Source organism: Pezoporus wallicus, unplaced genomic scaffold (assembly GCF_028554395.1).
Source record: "Pezoporus wallicus isolate ANWC-B61680 ecotype Strahan unplaced genomic scaffold, APGP_CSIRO_Pwel_v1 contig_227, whole genome shotgun sequence".
Classification (NCBI taxonomy): domain Eukaryota; kingdom Metazoa; phylum Chordata; class Aves; order Psittaciformes; family Psittacidae; genus Pezoporus; species Pezoporus wallicus.
Window position 1 is genome coordinate 12,502,672 of NW_026635704.1, and position 24,764 is coordinate 12,527,435.

Sequence of the window (24,764 nt, forward strand, 5' to 3'; positions counted from 1 at the left end):
GGTCTTCCATGAAGTTAATAAACTATACTCCTTGCAAAGGAAGATAACAAACCGCATCTGAAAGGGGTCTCATGAAAAGCAAGCCCACAAGAAACACAATCTACCACCTACCGTCATCTACACTTTATCACTGAAGTCCACAATAGATGAAGTTGCATGGGACTACTACCCAGGATGCCACATAATCACCAGATTCTGATTTTTAAGATATAGAAGCAAAAGCAGCTTAAAAGAGACAGCAAGGTAGAATAGCAGTTAAGGATGTTACACATACTTAAAATACCTTCTTTCCTGCTTTCCAATATATTGTAATTGGTGACTCTTTCAAGAAAAGTCAGTATCCAGCGCTGCAGAAAAGTATATACAAACATACTTAATAAGTTTGTGTACTTTCATAAAATTCTGCAAATACCTTTGACCCCAGATGAAGTACTCCCAAAAATTACTTGCATACCTCTAACCATCAGACACTTTTGTAATAGCTACAACATACAAAGAAAAATAAGGATAACTGATGATTCCTGAGAAAAGCAGCTCCCTGTTTAATGCCAGGAGAAATAGGGATGAATACTTCTATTTCCCATTCTTATAACCCATACATAAGGAAGATTATTCCTAAACTTAGAGAGCCATTAGGAGAGCCACTGGAAAAGCATGAGTCATTTATCCTAATAAAACCAGAAGCTGAACGCATATAAATACCAGTAAAGGGAAACCAATTTGTTAGCCTATGGCTTGTTCCCATCACTGCCGAACCTGTTATATCTGCTGGCCAGGTGTTCCTTTTGTTGTTACTTCTAGGGACTAAGCACTAGAAAAATGAGTTCTTTGTCTATAAACAAAACTCAAAGAAGACAGTTCTCCACAGAAGCTCAGAATAAACAAGCCAACACAATCTTTAGAACATTATATTTCATAAAAGACAATGATAAAAAAGTACAAACATTTGCATGAACAACAAAAAAAACAAAACTATGATAGTACACAGGAAATTCCCAGCATTTGTTTTAGTGCATTTTTCATTAAGACTATCTTACACACCTCTACAAATAAAATAAGTACTCTTCCTCTTGCTGATACAATGGATCCTTTTAATATTTTTAAATAACTGTCTCATTAGTTACCCACTACAAAGTCATTAGTAAACATAATGATAGAAAAATAGACTGGCGAGATCCAAGAAAAAGGACATTTTGCACTTGTTTTTCCATATACTGTCTATTGCAAAATTGATTTTATATTTTCTCCTTTAATTTGTAATACAGCAAATGGGCTGAAGAGTACCACAGCATATCAACCAGATCCCACTGTTAGTATTTCTGTAATATTTTCACTTGTTAATTTGCAACACCTTCAGGGTCTTGTAAAATACTCCCTCTTTCTTCTCCCTCCATACTCACTCCTTGAAGGGAAGACATGCTTAATTTGCCTTGAAAGCAATGCAAAAGGCAATGTGATTGGCTTCTCTCTACATTTTACAAGAACCATGAAAATATCAAAAGGAATGTGCACAACTCATAGTTCTGCATCGTATTTATTTTGTTTGAAGGCACTGTCTATGTTAAAATTCACTACAGAATAGTACTGAGTTCAAGCAGGTAGTATACAAACACTTTTTTGATATAATTTAACATGGCAACTTTTAGAAGTTCCCAGCAAAGTGATAAAAGGTATTTAGAGAAGAACGTTGGTTAACAATTCATAATTTAACATCTATCTTTGGGGCATCAAACCGAAAACATTTTAGGAACTCAGCTACATGTCGTAATCCATTCACATACTGGTTTAAATCACATTTTTTGAGACCTTACATGATTAATCACTTGGACCTGTAAAGTTATATTAGCTCAGCCACAGCATATGTGTAATATAGTATGTATATAAGTGTGTATATATACATATATATGCAGTAGAATTTTTAAAGATTGCACAGTAATTTCACAGAATGCCTAACAAATAGGCACAAAAGCATGCTTCAGAAAACAGTACAGACCTACAGTACCAAAGGATGTTTCATAATCATAGGTATTAAATTGTAGGTGAACTAATACTGAAAACCAGAAATCACTTCAAATTACATCAGGGATTTAAAAATTTATTCAACAGTTCTTAAAGAATTGTATTAGTCTGCTATAAAGTAAGACCAGTTTTATTTTGAAGATATAATTGTTCATAGAGTGTATTACCTCACATTTATCTAGATGCTTCAGAATATTCTATACACTCAGTTATAGAAAAGTGTATCAGGAAGTGATAAAACCACTTAAGCATGCTTTTGAAGGATATTTTGTTCACTTTATGCTCTTAGTTATTTTTATTGCATTACATCATTCCTAAAGCATATTAGATTAACTGATAGATTTCAAGGTAATTCCAATATGGTTCTCTGTTCTCAACTACTTAAATCATTACATTTCTACTAAATATTTGGGATGCCTACAACTAAGCTCCTAACTTTACTGAAGAATGGCTAAGGGCAAAATTTGCTGCTGGGATGTCAAAAAAATAAAAGATGTTTATGGCAAACAAACTCAAATATACAAAGCACCACACCATCTGTGGTAGCAATTCAGGAAACCAACACACAGTAATGAGTTAAAGTTAATATTCTTTGTCAACACTCTTACAGAACACTCTATGGATAAACAATCCTTATTATATACTGCTTTCCATTCTTCATGGGAGCAGAAGTCACTCTTTGGTTCCTAAAGAGTTGAGTAACTGTGACAAACAAAACAGCTTAGTAGATCTTGGTCAGTATCTTTGCATTAACATAGAAAATAAATGCTCCAGTTGTTTTCCTTAGTATTAACAAGGGATGTAAAAAAATATTGGAAAAACATAATAATGCTTAGCACTGGGATACTTTTAGGTAGCATAACATTACAAGGAAACAGAAAATAAGAAGATATGTTTTGCATTATAAGCCAAGGAAAGGGGCTAGTTATATACAACACCACAAAAAAAAAATAGAGAAATAGAAAGGACCAATCCTTAGTTGGACTGTGCAACCTCAATCTCATTGAAAGTCATCGACTTGAGGATACTCAGTGCATCATGGAAGCACTCAGCACTCTACCAGAATAGGCCCTTAAATAGCTATATTGATTAATATATTATGAGTGGAATTTTAAAAAGCACTTGGATTTGGCCAGCTTTTAGTTCCACTTAGGTCATCACATCATCATCAGCAGAGCAGTGTGACCAACATCGTGGTTCTGAAAATCCCACAATACAAGAGTTAGAACTATTAGAACTATGTTTTATTATTTTCTTAAAAATCTAAATTAAATATTCTTCCAATGAAGACACATTTTTGGCTCTTCTGATTTTGGAGGAATAAAAGTGCTGTTTACTAGGATTTTTTTTTTTTTTTTAAAAAGAACAATACCAAAATACTGTACGCACCCAGACACACTGTTTTAGGCATTAAAATCCCTGACATTGACACTAGTGGCACACTTGGAAACAGTTCCTGTAGATCATAAAACGCAACAACGGCAAGATTTTCTGTAATACACATGCAATATGCATATAAATAGCATTTAGATGGCAAGCAGGGTATCATACAATTTTGCTGGCAATAAATAAAATTAAAAGCTTTCTTTCTAGCACGTTCATATATGAAATTGATTTTTCTATACAGATATGCAGGAGGCCTAGAGCTCAAAACTAGTATAACAGTTTACAGTCATAGCTGGCCAACAATTAATATTTCCTTCATTTCACATAAGGTATAACCTTTTTTTAAGCATACTTACATTTTACACTTGTTCTTTCATGCTAATAAAAACATTCCTATAGAATTCAAACAAGAACACACTCAAATACATACTGAAGCATAAAATATTGATCAATTTAAAAGCAATGTACACACATTCATTTACATCACATATTTACAAAACACGTTTTAAAAAGAAACAAAAGCATTCATTTAAATATTGGGGGGGGGGAGGCAGTTTAGTATAAAAAAATTCCTGGAAGAGGCCTCTGTCCCTACTTCCAGAGAAGCTACAAGTCTGTTTTCTGCAGTTTATTTAGTTGAGTAGTTTAGATAGAGAATATGAAGAATGAAGGCTTGAACAGTAGTCTCATGCTGTAAACATCTGAGTGGTAGCTGCTGCCTTTCCTTTTTGAACAAAATGCATGGTACATACAATCACTTCTCATTGCTAATATGCATTATCAAATGGTCAAAAATCTCTAATTCTTAAGATGCTGCTTGTTGGTTTTGTTTTGTTTTACAGCGTCTGTTAGTAGCTTCCAGTGTTAAAAGTTTATTCCGGTAGGGTAGCTTGTCATTCCACTTTCATCAATAGTCTCTAACAGGAGCAAGTTCCGGTATGAGATTAACAGTTATATTTTTATACAATCTACTGACAAGTATTTTAGGAGTATATATTAAATTGTTCAACCCATCAATATACTGACGTTCTCTGGAATACCTCAGAAGTTTATATCTGCAGAGGGAGTTGGAAGAAGAAAACATGAGAAACATTTGCAAGACGATTCAACTGATGTTAGACATGATACTGTAACACTCATTTAATTCTGAAATATGCTTTAAATTATGAAACTACCTCTCAGCCCTTGAAATTACAAAATTGCCTACCTAAGCTTTCAAAGAAGACACTTTCCGGTTTTTCAATACAGTGATATTTTATATTCACATACACAAGTTAACATTAAGACTAAATAACAAAGAAGGAATTCAATATGTGTACTTTTAATGGTCCCAAACAAAACTGATTTTTAAAGAACATTGAATTTCTTCATGTTCTTTCACTATAAAACTCAACTATAGAGCTCAGAGAATATCTAGGAACCGTCACTGTTTATCATTATATGCTTAAAAGTTGGAATTGTTCTTCATTTCATTCTCGAGACTCCTGCATTTGCAAATTTGACTAAATTTTGACTAAAAAAAAAAACAGAGTTCCTCTTCCCCAGCTTACATATATATAATTTTAATTCCATATCAGGTATTTATTCATGTCTATTGTACAGGTCTTTTTTTTTTTTACATTATGAATAAAGCAGAAAAAAAAAGATGCTCCCAGGAAAAAAACACCCACTGTTAACAGAAATGAGCAGTACTTCTAATTTCCTGAAAACACATACCGTAAGCCCTTTATCTTACTTTTCACATACTAATTTTTAGGTATAGCTCAATTGCTGCCTTCTATTTGCTATTTCAAGGTAGAACCTACCGGCCAATTAAAGTGGCTTTTACATCTTTGTAGCAAAAGAAAGAAAACCCAAAAGAAAATGTTCACGTCAATATAAACAGGAAATGGAAAGAAAGTAGCTCAGAAAAGAACGAATATGATGGAAGAAACCAATCCTTGAGAAGTTTTAAAGCTTGTTTTCATGCAGGAGTGATTTTCCCTAGATGCACTGCTTTCTTTTGCAGAATATCCAAATTAACCAGCTAATGGAGCCCTGCCAGCACTAATGCCCAAACTATTAAGGAACAATAACATTCTGCATCAAAGATTATGATGATAATATCTTCTGACACACAAACTTAGTCTCTCTCATGGTTAAATAAGAAACATCTGAACAGCAAACTGTGTTTAAGAAAACACAAAGTTTAGCATTAAAGATGGAATAACGCTGATAAGCACTGACTGTTTGTATGTGTGGAAGATTTATATACGCGTAAGAAAAATTCTACATCTTTAGTTCTAGCATTCGAACAGTTTTCCGTTTCCCTTACCGTCCTAAAAACTGGACTTCACCTCTGTGATGATGAGGAATGGATTTGTATTTCCCTAAATCTCCTTCTGGTCTTGTTACATTGTATCCAGCATAGTGAACCCTGTGGTACAATACATAAACATTTTTCTGAAGTGTATCAAAGAGACGGTTTTAAAAGTTATAGCAAAAGTGAAAAATGTGCATCAAATCTTTTAAAGCTGGTCTTTGCATTCACTGACATCCTCTCCCTAAAATACCGAAACACTCCTAAACCAACAACTACAAAAACTGGCAAAAACCAATGAAGTGTGAAATAATAGTAGTAATAATTATAACTATTATTATTTCCTATTTAGTATTTCCTGCTTTGTTCTTAAAGCACAACTGCATAAAAATAATCAGAAAGAAAGAATAAAAAACCTACAAACTCTTCCTTTAAAATATCTCTTTACATATAAACTTATGCAGTCACTAGGTTTCAACAGCTCAACCGGAACATTTTACACTTGTTTACTGTAAGCAGTTTGTAGTAATTGCTGTCCATTGTCCAATTTGTGAATATTACTATAGTCACAAATTAGCCTCTGTCTCCAACACTGCTCCTCACGCTTACTCTTCATGTCTGTGGGATGGTATTCCATAATGCCAGTAGCAAGAGAGATGGAAATTAAAATCAAAACACAGTGCATAGGAGACTAGAAGGAATAAGAATAAATATGCTTAATACTGGTATCTACTGTTAATTCTGTTATTTGTTACAAGATCTCACTCTTAAAAGCCGAGGCTAAGAAAAAAGAACATCATACTTATCTCTTCTAATGGTATGTTCTGATATTTTTAAAGTGAACTCTTTAGAAGTGTTAGAATTTGTTCATCTAAAACAAATTTTAAAAAGGTAACATCTGACAGAAAAAAAAAAACAACACCTAATAGCTCTCAAAGGGTGGATTGCACAAAACAATGAGAAAGACGTAAGTACTGAACACTCACCTGTTCCAAAGATCATCATCTTCTCCACCCCATCCCCAAAAGGCATTTGGAAACCCATTGATCTTCCTGAATTGCTCTACTGTCAGGCCACTTACACCACCAAAGAACTCATTGTATGGAAGACTGAAAACAAAAGGCAAATTCTGTATTATTAGCTGAACTTAGATAGGTAACCTTCTCTTTGAACGATACCTTTCAAAAACACAAGAACCCCAAGCTAAGGACATGAACAGATGATGAACAAATTTACTAAGCAAAACTGGCTCACAGATCACTGACATTAAGTAAGATACATGAAAGTTGAACAAAATGTTTGTAGTAGTGTCTGATTTGCATACAAGCTACTCTTAAACTATCTCACATTAGTATCATGAAACAGAAGTCTACCACATATTTCAGATGGCTGATTTAGACCCATAGCTGAAGTGTTAAGTGAAATCCTCAAACTGTTGTATTTCAACACTATTTGACTGGGAAAAAAAAAACTAAAAACATCCTCTTTGATCATCTGAAAAAATTACAATTAGTAATGCATCAATCCATTAATTTTAATTAGTAACTACATCCTACAGAACTGTTAAAACTCAAGGGGAACAGTTTAACAGTACATATGTAACCACAGGAAAAAGCATACTTATTTGAGAAACAATTTTCCAGGTTTTAGAACTTTTGAATCAAAAGGATCTATAGGCAAGTTGGTTTAGGTTTGGGTTTGTGGGGTTTTTGTGGTTGGTTTGTTTTTTTTGTCAGTAAGCATACAGTATTTCCTAACACATATTATTAAACCTACAAGAAATCTGGAGAGGGACTTTTTACAAGGGCATGGAGTGATAGGACAAGGGATAATGGCTTTTAGCTGACATTAGGAAAACATTACTCATTACAAGAGTGGTGAGACACCAGAACTGGTTTCCCACAGAAGTTGTGGCTGTCTTATCCCTGGAAGTGCCCAAGGCCAGGTTGGACAGGGCTTTGAGCAACCTGGTCTAGTTGAAGGTGTCCCTGCCCGTGACAGGAGGCATGGAACTAGACGATCTTTAAGGTCCCTTACAACCCAAACCACTCTATGATTCTATGATTAAGTAATAAAGCAGTTGGCCAACATGAACAGACACTATAGCTATATAACATAACATACTAAGGCCCAGGCAATGTGACTTCCAGTTCTCAAAAAATATTTTCAATCTAAAAAAACAAAAAAATTTAAGTATCTATATTTACTTCCATTAATATTGATTTGTATCCTTAACCTAGAAGCTGCCACAGTAAAGTGTGCTCCTCTTTACAGAAAAAGCACACAATTTCATGAAATAAAAGTAATCAAACATATTTCTCAGGCGATGCTTCCAAACCTGGAACCTTCAAGAAGTTAGGACTATCTATGAAAAGATTTACCATTGCTTAGGACACAATTGCCACACTGAAGGACAAATAACTCCAGAATGCAAGGGGAAAGAAAAAGAAATACACAGTCACATAATTTCTGACCTCTGCGGAAACACAGGATTCAACCAAATCTTGTTTTTGGGGAAGGTTGTTACTATATATATATATATATATATATATATCCCTACTCAAATGAAATAACAGGTGCTCTAAAATCCCAGAGACACCCCACTCCCAAAAACTAGAACATACATCCCCCTCCCAAAAAAGTCCCAACCAACAAAAAAAAACCCATCAACAACCCAAAACCAACCCATCAACCAAAAATAAAAACAACCAGAGTATGACATTAAATGGAACTATTTGAGCTTTATATTCATATGTATGTATGTGGTACACAAGCACTTTTTGTATATATACATAAATATGCATTTATTTTTATATTTAATAAATATGCATTACTGCATACATTTATTTGCATAAACATTTTGTAAATCTTTATTTTGACGTTTTATAAACTTTATAAATTTATATATCAATACATAAGTTATTATGTAAATACATATTTTTTTGTTTAATTTAGATATTTTTTAATACATACAAAATCTTTACAGGTTTGACTGCCAATTGACTGACAAACTGAAGACCAAACACTGTCATGTTTTCAGTGCATTGTTTTTGATCTGTCAGGTTGACCAAGTTCTCAAGTTGATAAACTTCACAAATTTTCAGGATGGCAAATACATACATCTAACAAGCAATAAGCTACAGCTTTATATAAAGCGACATAAGATAGCAGAGTGTTAAAAAGCAAGTGAAACATCATCAATGTAAAATGGCAGAAGTGTAGAAAATAACAAAACAACAGGACCAACTATATTCATCAAATTACAACAGGACTGAATACAATATACCAAGTGTCCTAGCAGTAAGAAAATCTCCCATTTAAAAATGAGTATAAAGTAGAAATAACTTGCATATTCATAAGAAAATTAAGATATTTTTCCTGTAATATTTTGCTGAAGATTATCTCCTTATTTTTGTTACCAACCACTGAAAAAAACTCATGTTGACAGGGAAGATTCCTAATAAACAAGTTAAGTTTTTCCCCTTTGACATACATGGACTTGAATACAGTCAACCTCAGTGCAACAAGTTTAACACTGAAAATAATAAATACCTTAAAATTAGCAACATATCAAATGTAGACGCTAAACTTAAATCTTCCTTTAATAACTACATATTTATATATGTAGTAGGAGGCTGTTTTATTGGTTTTACCCACTGTGTATACTGTCAGAAAATTCATACACACTTTAAGAATGTTTCTGGGTCTTTAAGAAACAAGAATAAATCTAATTACTTACATGTACATGTATTTGTCCAGCTTTGCTGCAAAATGGCGTGGCATTTCTCCACATCCATAATAATTTCGGTCATTTTCAGGTAAGTGATCAACATCGTGAAATATTATGCAGTCCCAGACAGCATCTTTCATAGCCTCTTTGAAACCAACGTTAAACAGCATGGCACGATTAAAAGGTTGCGTACCTGTCTTCAAACAGAAAACAAAGGAGACATTGCAAGAATCAAGAAGAAAGAGACAAAACTTCAATACTATAAGAAATATATTCTCTATCACACACACACACAAAAAAAAAAACCCAAAAATTGACAAAGATGGCTGTTATTCCTCTAGCTAAGCAGAGAAATAGCTCTGGCTAGAACCAAATACATCAACTGCATTGTTCTCCCCTTTTACACAAAACGTAACAGCACTAGCAACTTATAGCACTAGTAACTCTGAAGTATCAAAACATGGGTGGTTTGGATAAAAACAGCATGAAATTACAAGTTAAAGAAATACTGATATAAACTAAGAAAGAAACACTATACTTTGTTTCTTGTTGAAACAATCAACTAGAATAGGATAGACTATCTCAGTTGGAAAGAACCTACTATCAGCTTTCAGCCATTCCCATGTGTCCTGTCACTGGATCCCAAAGAGATCAGCACCTCCCTTCTCCTCCTCAGGAAGCTGTAGAGAGCAATGAAGTCACCCCTCAACCTCCTTTTCTCCAAGCTAGACAAGCCCAGAGTCCTTAGCCACTCCTCACACAACATGCTTCCAGCCCTGTCTCCAGCTTTGTTACTTTCCTCCTCTGGAGGCATTCAAGGACTTTCACAACCTTCATGAACTGTGGGGCCCAGAACTGCACAGAGTACTCAAGGTGAGGCCACGACAATGCTGAATACAGGGGGATAATCACCTCGTTTGACGGATCACATCTGCTGTGTTTCACGCACCTCAGGGTGTGGTTTGACCTCTTGGCAGCTAGGGCACACTGCTGACTCACATTGAGCCTGCTGATGATGAGCAGGCTCAGATCCCTTTCTGCAGCACTGCTCTCCAGCCACTCCTCTCCCAGTTTATACTTGTGCCCAGCTTTACTCCACCCTAGGTGCAGAATCCAGCATTTTGATGTGTTAAGTTAATCATTGCCCAATGCTCCAACCTACCTAGATCCCTCTGCAAGGCATTCCACCCCTAGAGAGAGTCAGTAGCACCTCCCAGTTTGTTATCATCAGCAAACTTGCTAATGTTGCATTCAGCTCCAGCATCCAGATTGTTGGTAAGTATACTGAACAGAACTGGCCCTCTAACTGAGCACTGAAGAGCACCATTAGTGACCCATGGCCAGTCAGATGTAGCCCCATCTTTTTGTCCTTGAATACATACAAAGACAATAGATTCAAAGACAACATGTTATCAGCTATGAAATATCAGCCCATATTTGAAGAAAAGCAATATATATCTGGCCATTGCTTAAACTGGGGAATGGAGCTGAACTTTCCTTTCTCATTCAAAGGATTAGAACAGCAGAATTCTGGATTCATCCAAACCTTATTAAAAATACCAAACATCCTTTAGCAAGGAATCTTGAAAAGTAACTTTTCAAGAAAATGTTGTTACCTGTTCAACAACATAGAAGGCAAATTCCAGCCGCTGCTTCTGCAACATAGGTATCAGATGACGGAAAAAAATTGGAAGATGCTCATGGCGATTCCGAAAAGGAATAAGGATTGCCACCTTCAAAAAATTGGATATATATTTAGCTATTGTATTAGCATTTCTAAATTTCAATGTTTCAACACAGATCAAGTTTCCCATGGCATACACAGGCTTTTCAACTTTTACATTTAAATCACCTGTGTGTTTTAAATTTTCATTCCTGGTAGGAAAGCATGCTGGAATTTTGCTCAAGCAGTTAAAAAAAAAATCTGAGTAGAACATAAGTAAGACTTCCCTTTTATGTTCACTTGCTTTTAATTATACTTTAAGCAACATACACACAGGACAGGTTTGCATCCATATGATAATATGTTTACTAACAACAGTTAATGAAGCTTTAGAAGCTCCTGACAATCCATTTGAAGTTTTCTTCAAGTATAGTCTCTTGAGCACAGATAGCATAACACATATACAACATATTGTTTAAAATACACAGAAGCAGAAGACTGAGTGCTTGCAATGGTAAGCTATTCTTATACACAAAAAGAAAAAGAAAAAAAAATATTACAAAAATAACCCAACAGCATCTCACCTTCCATCTTGGCTTACAGTCTTTTGGTTTCCAGTGTCCTCCTGGTTTAATGTCTAAATCTTTTGAAAACAGTTGCTGAATTTCATCAAAACTAATTTCACTCATATTGACATCTATAAGGCCTCCTAAGGAAAAAAAATATCAATTTGAATTAAGACATCAGATCTAACACTACAAGGGTTATCACAGATAAATAATAGCACAAGAAATTTGTGGTTACATTACCTACAGATAAAAACTGAAACTATTATACTATCCTCTTAATATTCAGGTTTTACAGAATGAATTTCAGTATTTCCCAATATAAACATTCTTTCAATAAACCTTACTAGCAAAATACTCCTTTCAGAGGACACAGAACATGAAAAGTAATTTGAATTCTGTATCTATTACCACTGTTAACAATTCCATACCATCTGCACTACTGAACTAATGCTCAAATCCTTGGTGTCTTCCTACCTGCACTTCCACAAAAAATGAAAATGCACCATCACTAAACTCAACAAACTTCCTCAATTTAAATTCTAAATAATTATACACACTGCATGTGCAGCCTTCATCCACTAATTCACCACTATCTGCATCAAACCAGCTTACAGCAAGTGGCTTGGATTTGAGAATTACCACTGATAATCAGCCCAACAGAAAAAGCATTTTCAAATGGCTACTGATGACAGTGGAATTAGGTAATATATTGCATAATGACCTCAATATGGTAGCAAAAATAATCAGGTTATTACTTATTATGAGAAAATACTTAGCTGATAGCTAAGAGTTGGTGCTCATTCACTTATACAGGTGTATAAATTTCAAAACCGGAAATGATGATTCATAGTAAACACACTCCAAAGCAGAAGGAATCACAAAAATTTGAGGGAAAGAGCAGAGTAACACTAATTAACCAGAAACTCAAGTTGCTCTTCAGCAACTACTATACTAGATCATCATATAAAAAACTTGCAATAGTTATCTGACACACGATAAAATACTGGGCTTATTTTTTTCTAAAACTTTAAGTTTTTTCAGGAAGGGTTGGAATTTTAAAGTCAGTGAAAGAAATTATTCCACTTTTCTCCCCTGTGCCTGCACCCAAAAGATCCTATTTGTGTCCAAAGGTTGCTTCATGTTGTAACAACAAATTGACTAGCTCGCTAAATCTTTTGAAAGATTGACATATTTGGAGTATATTAGGAATAACTACTGTTTTCAGAAGGCAGAAATACTGAAAAAGCTATTTTAGTGTGGGATCTGATTAAATGCAGAAAGTAACTATAAAAAAGGAAAATGATATTAAATAAAAAAGGATCAAGAACAGCACAATAAGGAGAATATCTTCCAAGAACAGATTTAAACACTCATATTCATTTATTTACTTTGGAAGAAAAAAAGAAACTTGACAGTTGCTGAAAAAAAGATTATAAATCTATACCAGAACATGCTAATCCTACAGAGCAGATAAATAAATAAGCAAGCTTGGATTAGCATTATGGTTGTATTTGAAACTGTTCAATAACCTGAAAAAGAAATGTTACAAAAAATAGAAACAAGGGCAATCAACAAAGGACAAGTTTATAGAGTATAAACGCGTACAAATTAAATTTCAAGAAGTAAACAGATCACCAAATCAATTTCAACTACCAAGAGAAAGAAAAGCAACAAGAGCCTTTCAGTTTATAGAATCTAATTGGAAAATAAAGATGAATGAAGGTCAATTACTAAACCAGAAAAGGAAGCAAATAACACATGATGCAGAGGACTCGGGTGTCTTAGTCTCCCATGAAAAGTTTAGATGTGATCAGATGCTTACAGAGTTTAAATTAAAAAACAAACAAACAAACAAAATCCCCAACAAAACAGGAGGACAGGTAAAACAGTACTTATGTAAAGCAGGTGCTTCTAACTTTATGGGACACGATGAAATTCCATCCAGTTTAAAAATTACCTGTAGTAAAATTAAAAATTGGTACTATCAAAAGTACACAGGAGATGAGTGAACAGAAACCACCAGTATTTCTCTGTCACTGGCAGGGAAAGAAGGCATCTCAGTAAATATCTGGGCTTAGTATTCACTACTTGCATCACTGTCTAGCATGCTGCAGTAAAGCATATTTATGCAATCCACCAGAAAGTAAAGCTGAGGAAGGAGAAGGATTTTGAAGAACAGAATCAGAAAACCAAATAATTTCCACAAATCAGATACATGCTGAAACCCAAAATGAGATTGTTAAAAAAAATAGTATTTTTATTGAAGGAGAAATGAAGCATACACACACAAACCAGGAAATACCTGGTTATGCTGCAGTATGCAGAAAGATATTTTGACAGTTTATAATGGATTGTCTATTAATATGAGACAATAAACTGTAATGCAATTGCACAAAATGGCAAATCTCATTCTGAAGTACATTAACTGCTGTTACATGAAAAACAGAGAAGGTAATTACTAGCTTGTTTTGTAACCAGGGTTTTAGCCAGTTATGATACTTCAAAAGGAAACCCAATTAGAGAAAGTCTACAATACAAAAATTAAGAATGACAAGAGCTTTAGAAACTATGTAGTCTAGAAAGGCTGAAATTACTGGTTTATCGACAAAGGAAGAGGCTGGAAAAAACTTAGTCTTTTCAAGACAGAATAATCTGGTACATAGATAGCAACCAACTTTTTTCCAAGCATCAAGCAGGGCAGTTTACTTGCAGGAGGGGAAAAAGAGAAAAAAGTAAATGCAGGTTGAATATTGCAAAAAGCTTAGCTATTCAGTGAACAGAATAGTAGAATATACTACTTCTGGAGACAGCAGAACTTCCACCACAGATGACTTATTATTTTTGAAATACAAAATAGACTTTTCTAATATCTATCTAAAATGGTTTAGGGATAGTCAACCTCAGTGTACTGAAGCGATCAAAGTAAAATAGCTGGGTATTATATTCATTATAGCTCATTAAGAGCTGGTTGTTAGACAAACCATGAAGTGATTGCGTAAAAATTCTTAACAGGATGGTTTTAATTCATATAACTGAAAAACTAATCTGCTTTCCATTTACCTCTCTAGTCAGTATTAAAATCATGCTGATTAAAGCTGCTTTGTATTGCTTCTCTCTTGAAGTAGGGGTGTCTTGCTTATGAACTAGCACAGCAGTACTCAACCTGTAAGTTATAAACTGAAATACTGAGTCACTAAACAAAAGCACTAGCCCTATTTGGTCCTATTTTAAGAGTGCATATATTTGGGACAAAACACAGTTTTACCATACTCCTTTCATGATACAAATTCATCAAGTTGATGTAAAGAAGAATAGCTGACTTCTGTAACAACTTTAAGCTATTAAGCAGGTCAAAATATATGTCATTCAAAAAGCTTTCTTCCCTTGCTATCTCAAAATAACCTACGATATTACATTGCATTAAATAACCTTCAGAGAAGCTTTATTTAGATTATAATTAAACACACAGATGATTAAAAAAGTATGCATGAAAATCAAAGGGTGAGACATACATTTCTTTGCAGAACAGCAACTAGTGAATTATTTTCTATTAAAATTACAAATTATTAAATTAAGCAGAAGAGAATAAGTACAAGGATGTTATTAAAAAAAGAAAAAATAGAGAGAGAGAGAGCAGTGATACGGAGACCTATAGACAAATTCTGGTAGAATTACATATAGTCAAAGTGACTGATAGCACGGATGACAGAGTAGAATGCATCCCTACTCTGGCAATTCTAAACTGCATCAATGATTTAAGATAACATGCGATAAGTGGGCTGACCTGCTAAGGTATCTTAGTGTGCTATAAGTAGGTCTGACCTACTAATGTACCTTAGCACCTTCTAACTTGCCTCATCACTCCTGGACAGCAGTCTAATACACAAGTAAAAAAGGCAGCAGAAGCCAACACAGTTTTGAACTAACTAATCTGGCAGAATTCAGCCCTTGAAGGTCTCATTAAAAATACTGATTTATATTAATTTTTCAGTCATCATAACCATCATTCTTGTTTCTCTGGTTATCCAGAGTAGACCTTTTTCAAACTTATGTTATCCAAAGTAGCTAAAATATTTACTATTGGAATAATTTAGGTTTGTTTTTTTTTTCTACATAAGGAATATACAGGAAGGAACAACCACATGATTTTGAAAGTCAAGCTTTTGTCTATGGGAAGAAGATAAAAAAAAAAAAAACATGCCAACAGCATTTCAGCCGTATTATTAAATCCGGTTTAGGACACTGACTCGCACAAAGGAACTCTTCACATGTCAATTTATGTAACAGTTTTAACTGTGCAATACCTGCTTATAAGGCCTTCTACATACATTGGGATAATACTGCTACTACTACAACTCTAATGTTACAGGTTTTATAAAAACCCAGGAAACCAAAACAGCAGTGGTGCCAAGGTATTCAGTCTCTTATTTCTGCATGACACTGCTGCAACTAAACTTTCAAACAAAACAACTAGAAGTTTGATTCTAGGCTTAAACACAAATAAAATTAGGGTTACTTAAACAAGTTCCATTTAACAGCTTAGGATCTTAAGCATCTGAGTTCAAAAGCTTAATTTTAAAATTTCCTGAGGATCACATCTTTCCACTTGTTATGTAAGTACTACTTATTCATTATGACAAGGCTTTGGCACCTTCTTACCTCTATCACTTCTCACTTCTCTGCACCAGCTTGTTCAGTTTTCCATTGATTCCACATACTGATTAGCTGCTGAAGTTTTGAGAACTAGTTTCTGATTCATGAATCACTCTATTAGGACTACCATTTCCAATACAGAAATTTTTAACTATTCCTCAAAATATGCACCTCTGAATGGGTACTTTTAATAGACTATTCCTACATATTAATTAAGCGATTAAACAATCAACTTGTAGACAGTAAAATAATTTGTAAATAAAATTTAAAACATACTAAGATATTAGCAAAGAGGCCAAAAGCTTTAGTAATGCAATGGTTACATGCAAAATTCTGCTAAGCATTGCTGTCCACTCTCAGATATTCATTCTTTTCTGCTATATATTTTAACTCCCCGCATTGATATTTTATATTAAAATAATGGTACTTTGCTTTAGTACACTCCAATTAACTGGATAAACATTAAGGTGAGTTTAAAACTTACTCATGTAAGGCAGCTTCTCGGGACAAGCCTGGTAAGGAGAGTAAGTGAAGTTTTCTGGAAGATACATTGTTGTTTGAGCAACACAGTCACTAGAATTGTTTCCTTCAGGATAGTCTTAAAAAGAGGAATTGATTTTTGTAAGAAACTATGTTACCACTGAATTTAACATATCATCATGAAGGTAAGAACATTCCTAGCAGCATAATTTAAAAAAAAAAAAAAAAAAGAGCTAAACAAAAAATTACTGCACTAAAGGTACAACAATTAAACCAAGATACCTTTGTTACAACTATGACAAATATTTCCTACTAAAGTGAATTGATAAATAGTAACTATTTGACCTTCACTTCCATTACACAAAGGTAGGACTTGGGTCTAGCTTTTCATAGTGAAGACATGCCGTAAGGGTTTGGCTTTTTTTCTCCCCTGCATAAAGCTCCTTTAAAAATTAAAGAAGAAATATTCTTACCTGTGCCATTCAGTGTAGTATTTTTGTTAGTGTACAATCTGATCATGTGTCCTATTGTTTTTACATTTTCTCTCAACATTATACCACGAGCTTGCACCATAAAGAGATATGTGTTCGCTGACAAAACAAAAAGCAAATTTTGAATTTTAATTAAAACAAGGTATTTTACATTAACATCCATTTATAATGTGTTCAGTATTTGTTACTGCGTCTGAATCCATGGCTAATGAACATCAATCCTTCAAGATAAAGATCCACAAAAAGTTAAACCTAACAGCACAACAACCACAGGTCTATATAAAACCCCCAAATTATAAAACTTTAATACACACCTTAGATGACACTTTTATTTAACTTACAAAAAGCAAATGACAGTGGCAAGAAACAATTAAGAAAACGTTTTTATTGGTAATGTAGCTACATCTGTCATATGTAGCTATAAAAAATGTCTAGACAATAAAAAATAGTCCCATAAAATAGTCCCCCTGTTTACTCATTAGTTAATACAACTTTCAGTGAAAACTGTTATTCATTCACTCCTAACAGCTGTTTCATTATACAACTGCTACAAATCATTGCCAATCTTAAAGTATGCTTGATAATTATATGTGAAATATTTATTACAGGCATCAAAGGTGAGCAAATCAACAATCTGAGTAATTAAGGGACTCACTAACAATAATAGCATGAAATACTCCTCTGTCTCAGTCTTGCACTCAAATCCCCAAACCTGATCTCAAGACAACTCTTTGTTCTAAACAGAGGAGAGTAAGTCAAAAAAGAAGCTGCATTTATGTCTGAATAAGCAAATGTCTATTCAGGACCATGAGAACTCAAAAAGTAAAGGGAAGGACAAATTTCATTGACAGAACAGTTTTTACTCTGGGTAGCAAAGAGGATCAAAGGGATCATCTGTCACTTCACCTATGTTAAGCACTCACTTGTCTGGCAGATATTTAGGTCACTGTAACTAGTAACCATCCTAACCTAAGAAATGCTCTGAGACGCTGGAGGAAAGAACTAAACATGCCAAAAAAAACCAACAGATTAATGCTAAAACCGGCCTAAAGAGATTTAAAAAAGTTAGAAAATTATCTCAGGAACTCCACTTCATCAGATGACCCAGCACTACTGGCATGACACAAAAAAACTCCAGATCAGTTGGTATCTTCTTACAGCACAACACAAAGTGACTAGAGTTACAAAGAAATGTTTATAAAGGACTGGGTCATTACCAGAGGAAAATGTAGTGACTAATTCTACCACATTAGCAAACAATACTACCGACACCCACAGAGATACAATCATCAACATAACCTTTTAAGGAATATTACTTGCAAATGCCACAATTTTTTGTTTTAAAGAAAATGAATGGAGACACCCTCCTAGCTTTCAAAGAAATCCTCATTAAAACAAAGAACATTATCAGTTAAAAGACAAGCTCTGAACATGTGAGTTGCTATGCATGCTGTGTAATTCTCAAACTCCTGGCCAGCATGACTACCTGTTTTGGTTAACAAGAATTTACACACGTGTAAAAAGTTCCTCAGCTACTAAGATCCCGAAATTGTCCCAACACCCCACCGCCATGAAAACAGAAACAAAACAGAAAACCTATAAACTTGGCTTGATGGCAAAGGTAGGAAATCCAACAAGAATGACATTTACCAGGATCCAAGACAACTAGACACAAGACAACACATAACATTCAGATTCCCTTAAAGAAAATATGCACAAAAACTTGAAACTCTAACCCAATTCACTGTAAAGTAGCACATCAGGGTTCAATTATTTTCTTACGTTTGTAGTTTTCCATTCAAACTCTGCGTTTTTTTAGGGTGTCTGTATTAAGTACTTCAGGGCATATGTACAGTTCTTGAATTCATATATGAAGTTACCTGCTCAAGAAACCTTCTCCTTTAGGAATCAACACGAAAGCAATTTGATCTGTATCTTCAAGAAACATTATTTACCTTCAAACAAATGCTTTCAAAATTCAAGGCTTCCCTAAAAGTAAAACTAGGTGGATTTTTGCCTTTCAAATAGGAAAAAAATTCCCTAATTAACAAAGAACGACTTTCTGCAAACTTCAAAAAACTGGTATCCTCCCTTCTCTTTTCCCCACATATTACTCTTTTCTTCAGCTTTCTTCAAAATTGCCATATTCCAGCACTAAAATAATGTTCATTTTTAATATAAATCAATTAGCAAATACTGATTTCAAAGATAACCTCTGGAATATTATGTGCTGTATCTCCTTTTTAATGCAATCGCAAAACCCAAAGTCACCTGAGCTTTTAAGACTGTAGAACAGCAGGTTTCTACAAACATAACCTTAATTCACATATATCAAGTGTGGTGTGTTGATCCTGCTGGCAGGCAAGCCACAACCCAGTTGCTTGCTCACTCCCCTGCAGTGGAATGGGGGAAAAGCAATCCAAAGGAAAAAAGTGATGAAAGGCAAAAACAAACAACCCAACCAAACTCATTACCAGGAGACAGATGTCCTGCCAGTCCCTAGGCAACAGCTACTTGGGGGGAAAACAACCCACCAGTTTTATTGCTGAGCAAGACATTACATGGTATGAAATATCCCTCTGGTCACCACAGGTCAGCTGTGCCAGCTGTCCCCTCCCAACCTCTTGTCACTGTGGGGGACAGACTGGGAAACAGAAAAGCCTTCATGCTGTGCAAGCACTGTGCCACAACAGCTAAAACATTGCGTTTATCAACACTATTTTGGTCAAAAATCCAAGGCATGTATCTCCAGAGACCCATGCCTAGACCCCTTTTTGATAGCCCATAAATAATTTCATTAATGGTCCTTGTTCCTTTTCATCCTCAACACCACAAGCCCCTATCTTCAAACTGATGATACTTGATACCACTTTTCTTAATGAGAAAAATCACGTTTTCTTCTACCTACAAGTTCACCAGCCTTGGGAATTTATTTCTTTTGCTACTAAATCACATTGATTGCAAACAATTCAGCAATTAGACAGATGTCACTTACTACACACACAGTTACAGAAATTACTGTACAGCCAGAAGCATACGCTCTAACATTGCTCCTGAAACAGCTGAGACAAAAAATTTGTTCTAGAAGCCACTGCAAGGAATATTAGAAAAACATCTGCTCAAACATGCTACCGTTGAAGTCTTAGGAACCAGATACAGTACAGAACTGAGACTAAGAACTTCAATTAAAGCCACAAAAAAGTCGGGAGTGCTATATAAGTGTTCTAAGTTTCTACGGGAAACCTTACTGTAGTCCAGATAAGGCACACATAAAACTTGATAAAGTGGATTTTCTGCAAAAGTATCTGCATCTCCCCTTTGCTGAAGGACAACTTTCTTTTTCTGCAATACGAGAAAAATCAGCACACACGAGAGCTTTGTGAGAGACAAAGCTAGAGAAGACATTTCTCTCAAAAGGAGGCATTACGAAAAGATAATTTAAAAAAAAACAAGAAAAAAAACAACAAAACAAAAAAAACACACATCAGATAAATTCTGCTGCCACTTTGGCCTAAGTATTCAAGAGCTGCTCTTTCTAACAGGAAGATCTAACCTTGCCATGTTTTCATCAAGCTATTCTTGTCTACCCCAACCCAACACCTCCTCTTCCTGCCTGATCTTCTCAACTCACTATCCAGCTCTACATAAATACATAAACACAGTAAACCATCTTCCTTTCTGTGCACTCTTTGCCCCAGCTATGTGGGTCTCCAACACAATCATAGTTAGAGTACAGACCTGATCAGTTTATTCTACTGTCATACAACAGCTGCTTAGGTACTAGCAGATGCTTGAATAGTAAATTAATTACTTTTTAAGCTAAAAGCATCAGGGAAAAATCAAAGATATTAATTTATTCCTAAAAATAAATCTCATCTACTGGCACAGGTCTGTTGGCAAAAACCTGAGAAAAATGACATAGTTCACATGTCACACCACCCAGCAGTGACAGCAGTAAAGCATTCAAGATAATCCACACTGGCCAGAAGCATAACAAAAATACATCTTTTCTGTTAGTGTGGTGAGGGAAGAAAACTGACAGCAGAATACCAAGGGTTGGAGTTTGATGACTTCCACTGCAATCCTCTTTTCAGCTGTTATCACTGGCTATCTTCCTGAGCGTCGCACAAGTTTTCACACATCTTACTTATGCTGTCATGAATATGACATGCTGAGGTACCCCTCAGGTGCCTGAATACTAATGCACTCAATATGGGGAATAAACATGATGACTTGGAGATCTGTATACAGTTCCAGGGCTACAAACTGATTGGGATGAGAGGCATGGGGGATGCCTCCCATGACTGGAGCATTGCAGTAGAGTGATACAGGCTGGTTAGGGAGGACAGGAAGGGAAAACAAGGAGGAAGAGTCACCCTTTGTGGAGCTCTGCTTGGGGATGGAAGAGGACCCAAATGGGAATTTATGAGTTAGGATTAAAGGTGACACCATAGTGGAAAAGCAGCTGGAGCATGCCCTCTACAGATATGAGAGCAGCCAAGTCCTGCTTCCAAGACTTCAACCATGCCAATCTCAGCTGGAGGGAAAAACGCAGACAGATAAAAGCAGACCAAGAGTTTCCTGGAGTGCACTGATGGTAACTTCCTGACACAAGTGATAAAGGAGCCAGTGAGAGAGGTGCTTTGCTGGACCTCCTACTCATCAAGGAGGGGCTCATTGGGGATGAGAAGATCAAAGACAGCCTTGGCTGCTGTGACCTTGAGATGGTGGCGTTCAGGATCCTAGGGGAAGGAAGAGGAAAAATAACTGCAGAACCCTGGACTTCAAGAAAGCATGCTCTGGTCTTTTTAAAGATCTGTTCAGAAGAGTCGCACAGGATAAAGCCCTCAAAGGAAGAGGGAAGCAAGAAAGCTGAATAATATTCAAGGATCACCTCCTTGCAGCTCAAGAGAGCACTCTCCCAATGAATATAAGGCCAGTGACTAGCAGTATACCCAGTATCTTCATCAGTGATCTGAATGGTGGGGCAAAGTGTAGCCTCAAAGTTCATTTACAAGATAAAACTGGTATAAGTAGCTGATATGCCACAGAAACTTGAACAGGCTGGAGAAATGGGCTGAAAGGAGCCTCATGAAGTTCAACAAGGAGGAGTGCAAAGTCCTGCACCTGGGGAAGAACCACCCCATGCACCAGTACATGTTGGAAAACCGCTTGCCAGAACAGGCCTTGGAGGTCCTGGTGGACACCAAGTTGAACATGAGCCAGCAATATGCCACTGCTACAAAGAAGGCAGATGGCATCCTGGGTTGCATCAGGAACAATGTCGCCAGCAGGTTGAGGTGATCCTTCCCAACCCTCACTCAGGACTGGTAAAGCTGCATCTGGAGTAATGTGCTCAGTTCTGGGCTCCACAATGTAACAGAGATACGGACATACTAGAGACAGTGCAAGAAAAGGCCATGAAGAAGACAAAAGGGATTGGAGCATCTCTCCTATGATGAAAGGCTGAGAGAGCTGGAACTGTTCAACCTGAAGAAAGCTCAAGGGGATCATATTAATGTATATAAAGGGGGGGTGTATATGTATATAATGTATATGAAGAGAGGGTGCAAAGACAACAAGGACAGGCTCTTTTCAGGGGTGAGCAGTGACAGGATCAGAGACAACAGGCACAAACTGAAACACAAGAGGTTTCACCTGAACATCAGAAAACAATTCTTAATTGTGAGGGTGGCAGAGCACTGGCACAGGTTGCTCACGGAGGTTGCAGAACCTCCATCGTCAGAGACACGCAAAGCTGTTTGGAAATAGTCCTGAGCAACTGGCTCCAGTTGTCTCTGCTTGAGCAGGTGGTCTACGCCAGGCAGGTTTAGACCAGAAGACCTCTAGAGGGCCTATCCAATCTCAACTATTGTGTGATTTTCTTCCACTATCATCTCTCTGCATTTGTACCAACCATCACTCCTGTCAAAGTACAAGGCAATGCACAAACCAGGAAGGCAAAATTTCACATTTAACACTGAAAACACCTAACAATGTAACCACCTAGAACTAGTTTTATTCATGTTACATGGGAAGAGAGAAACAGCACTAATGATTCAAGAAACATACAATCCAGGCTGTTTCACAGTTTACAAGGTAAGCAAATGGGAAGCACAGCGCAGGATCTAGAACAGCACACCCATATAGGACACCCTGGAATATATACCATACTCAATGATACACCTTCACTGTGAAAACAACCTCATACCTAATAAGGATTTTCACCAGCAATCGATCCAGATCTTTATCAGCAATCATGGACACACAGCTACATGTCAGTCATCAAAAGTCTTCGGTTTAGTGCATTATTTAAAGCTAATTCTGAGAAATTACATTAGGGCATTAAAGGGATCATCCTGTATTTCCGAAGAGATGTTAAAAAAGTCAGATGGATCATTATTTGTCTCCAGTTTTATAGCTCACTAGCTAATAACAGTTTTATGTGTTAGACCATTGAGGGGAGGGAATGCATCAATTCTTAAAATATAAAAAATATATGGTAAAATGGCTCAATGTTTTACATCATTCCTATTATTTAAATACTCACCCAAGGACTATTTATACCCGTTTTAAAGAAAAAGGTCTCATTGATGGACCACTGTCAGTTAGGGAATCAAGCTCCTTCCAAAAATCAAGGCACTTCTCACAATACTACATTAGTTTATCATCCTTTAGCTTGACACAAAAAGCATAAAACTCATTTTTATACAGAAGCTCAGTAATTTACCATGCTGTACACATACACCAAAGCAAAGCCAAAACCATGTCCCATGCTCTTAGAAGCAATCAGCGCAGTACAGTATACAATAGAACTGAAGGTAAAATCAGATCAATGATTACAAACTATGATTTCTTAAATGCCAATGAAGAAAAGATGAACAGATTTACAAATCATTAATTTAATTTTAAAATACAGTTTTTATCAGGAAAAAAAAAAAAAAGGAAAAACACACATACAGAGGGAAGCCTTACCTCAAGAACACTTTCAAATCAATTAGCAAAAAGACTTAGCACCCTCTATACTGAATAAGTGAGAAGATTATCATCAGAACAGCTGTAGCAACATTAAACATTATACACTGATCTTCCAGGAAGGCAGAGGGAGGAAGGTGGAGGAGAGGGAGGAAAGGAGGAGTAAAAAAAAAATAAATAAATATTGAAAGCTCAGATAATAAATACTTATTAGAGAATCCAGGGACCCTGCAAAATTCAAATGCAATAAACACAGCTATACAGAAAATAGGTCCTGCCAAATGATCATTGTCCCTAAAGTTACTGATCTGCAAGTCACCACCTTTTTTCACAGGACTTCTGAAAAGCACATTCAACACATTGCATAAAAATTGACATGGATTTGAATGGGTTAACAGAAAGTTCTCCGCTAGTAGTTGTAAATGGGCAATCATCTCATGGGTACATTTCTAGAACAAGTCCCACAAGGATCTCTTCGCATCTCAAGGTTATATGATAC

General features: G+C 35.7%; 1 protein-coding gene across 1 annotated transcript in view; it reads right to left on the bottom strand.

The window, feature by feature from the left end:
* Window positions 1–892: 892 nt before the first annotated feature.
* Window positions 893–24,764, bottom strand: part of B4GALT6 (beta-1,4-galactosyltransferase 6) — a 32,810-nt gene continuing 8,938 nt past the window's right edge. Inside the window, exons 2-9 of the mRNA XM_057397682.1 lie at window positions 17,273–17,389; window positions 16,804–16,917; window positions 11,682–11,806; window positions 11,051–11,167; window positions 9,444–9,631; window positions 6,691–6,813; window positions 5,720–5,821; window positions 893–4,460 (exon numbers count right to left, since the gene is read on the bottom strand). Of these exons, the coding sequence (XP_057253665.1) occupies window positions 4,313–4,460; window positions 5,720–5,821; window positions 6,691–6,813; window positions 9,444–9,631; window positions 11,051–11,167; window positions 11,682–11,806; window positions 16,804–16,917; window positions 17,273–17,389 (1,034 nt within the window). The 3' untranslated portion in view covers window positions 893–4,312. The remainder of the gene's footprint in view (window positions 4,461–5,719; window positions 5,822–6,690; window positions 6,814–9,443; window positions 9,632–11,050; window positions 11,168–11,681; window positions 11,807–16,803; window positions 16,918–17,272; window positions 17,390–24,764) is intronic.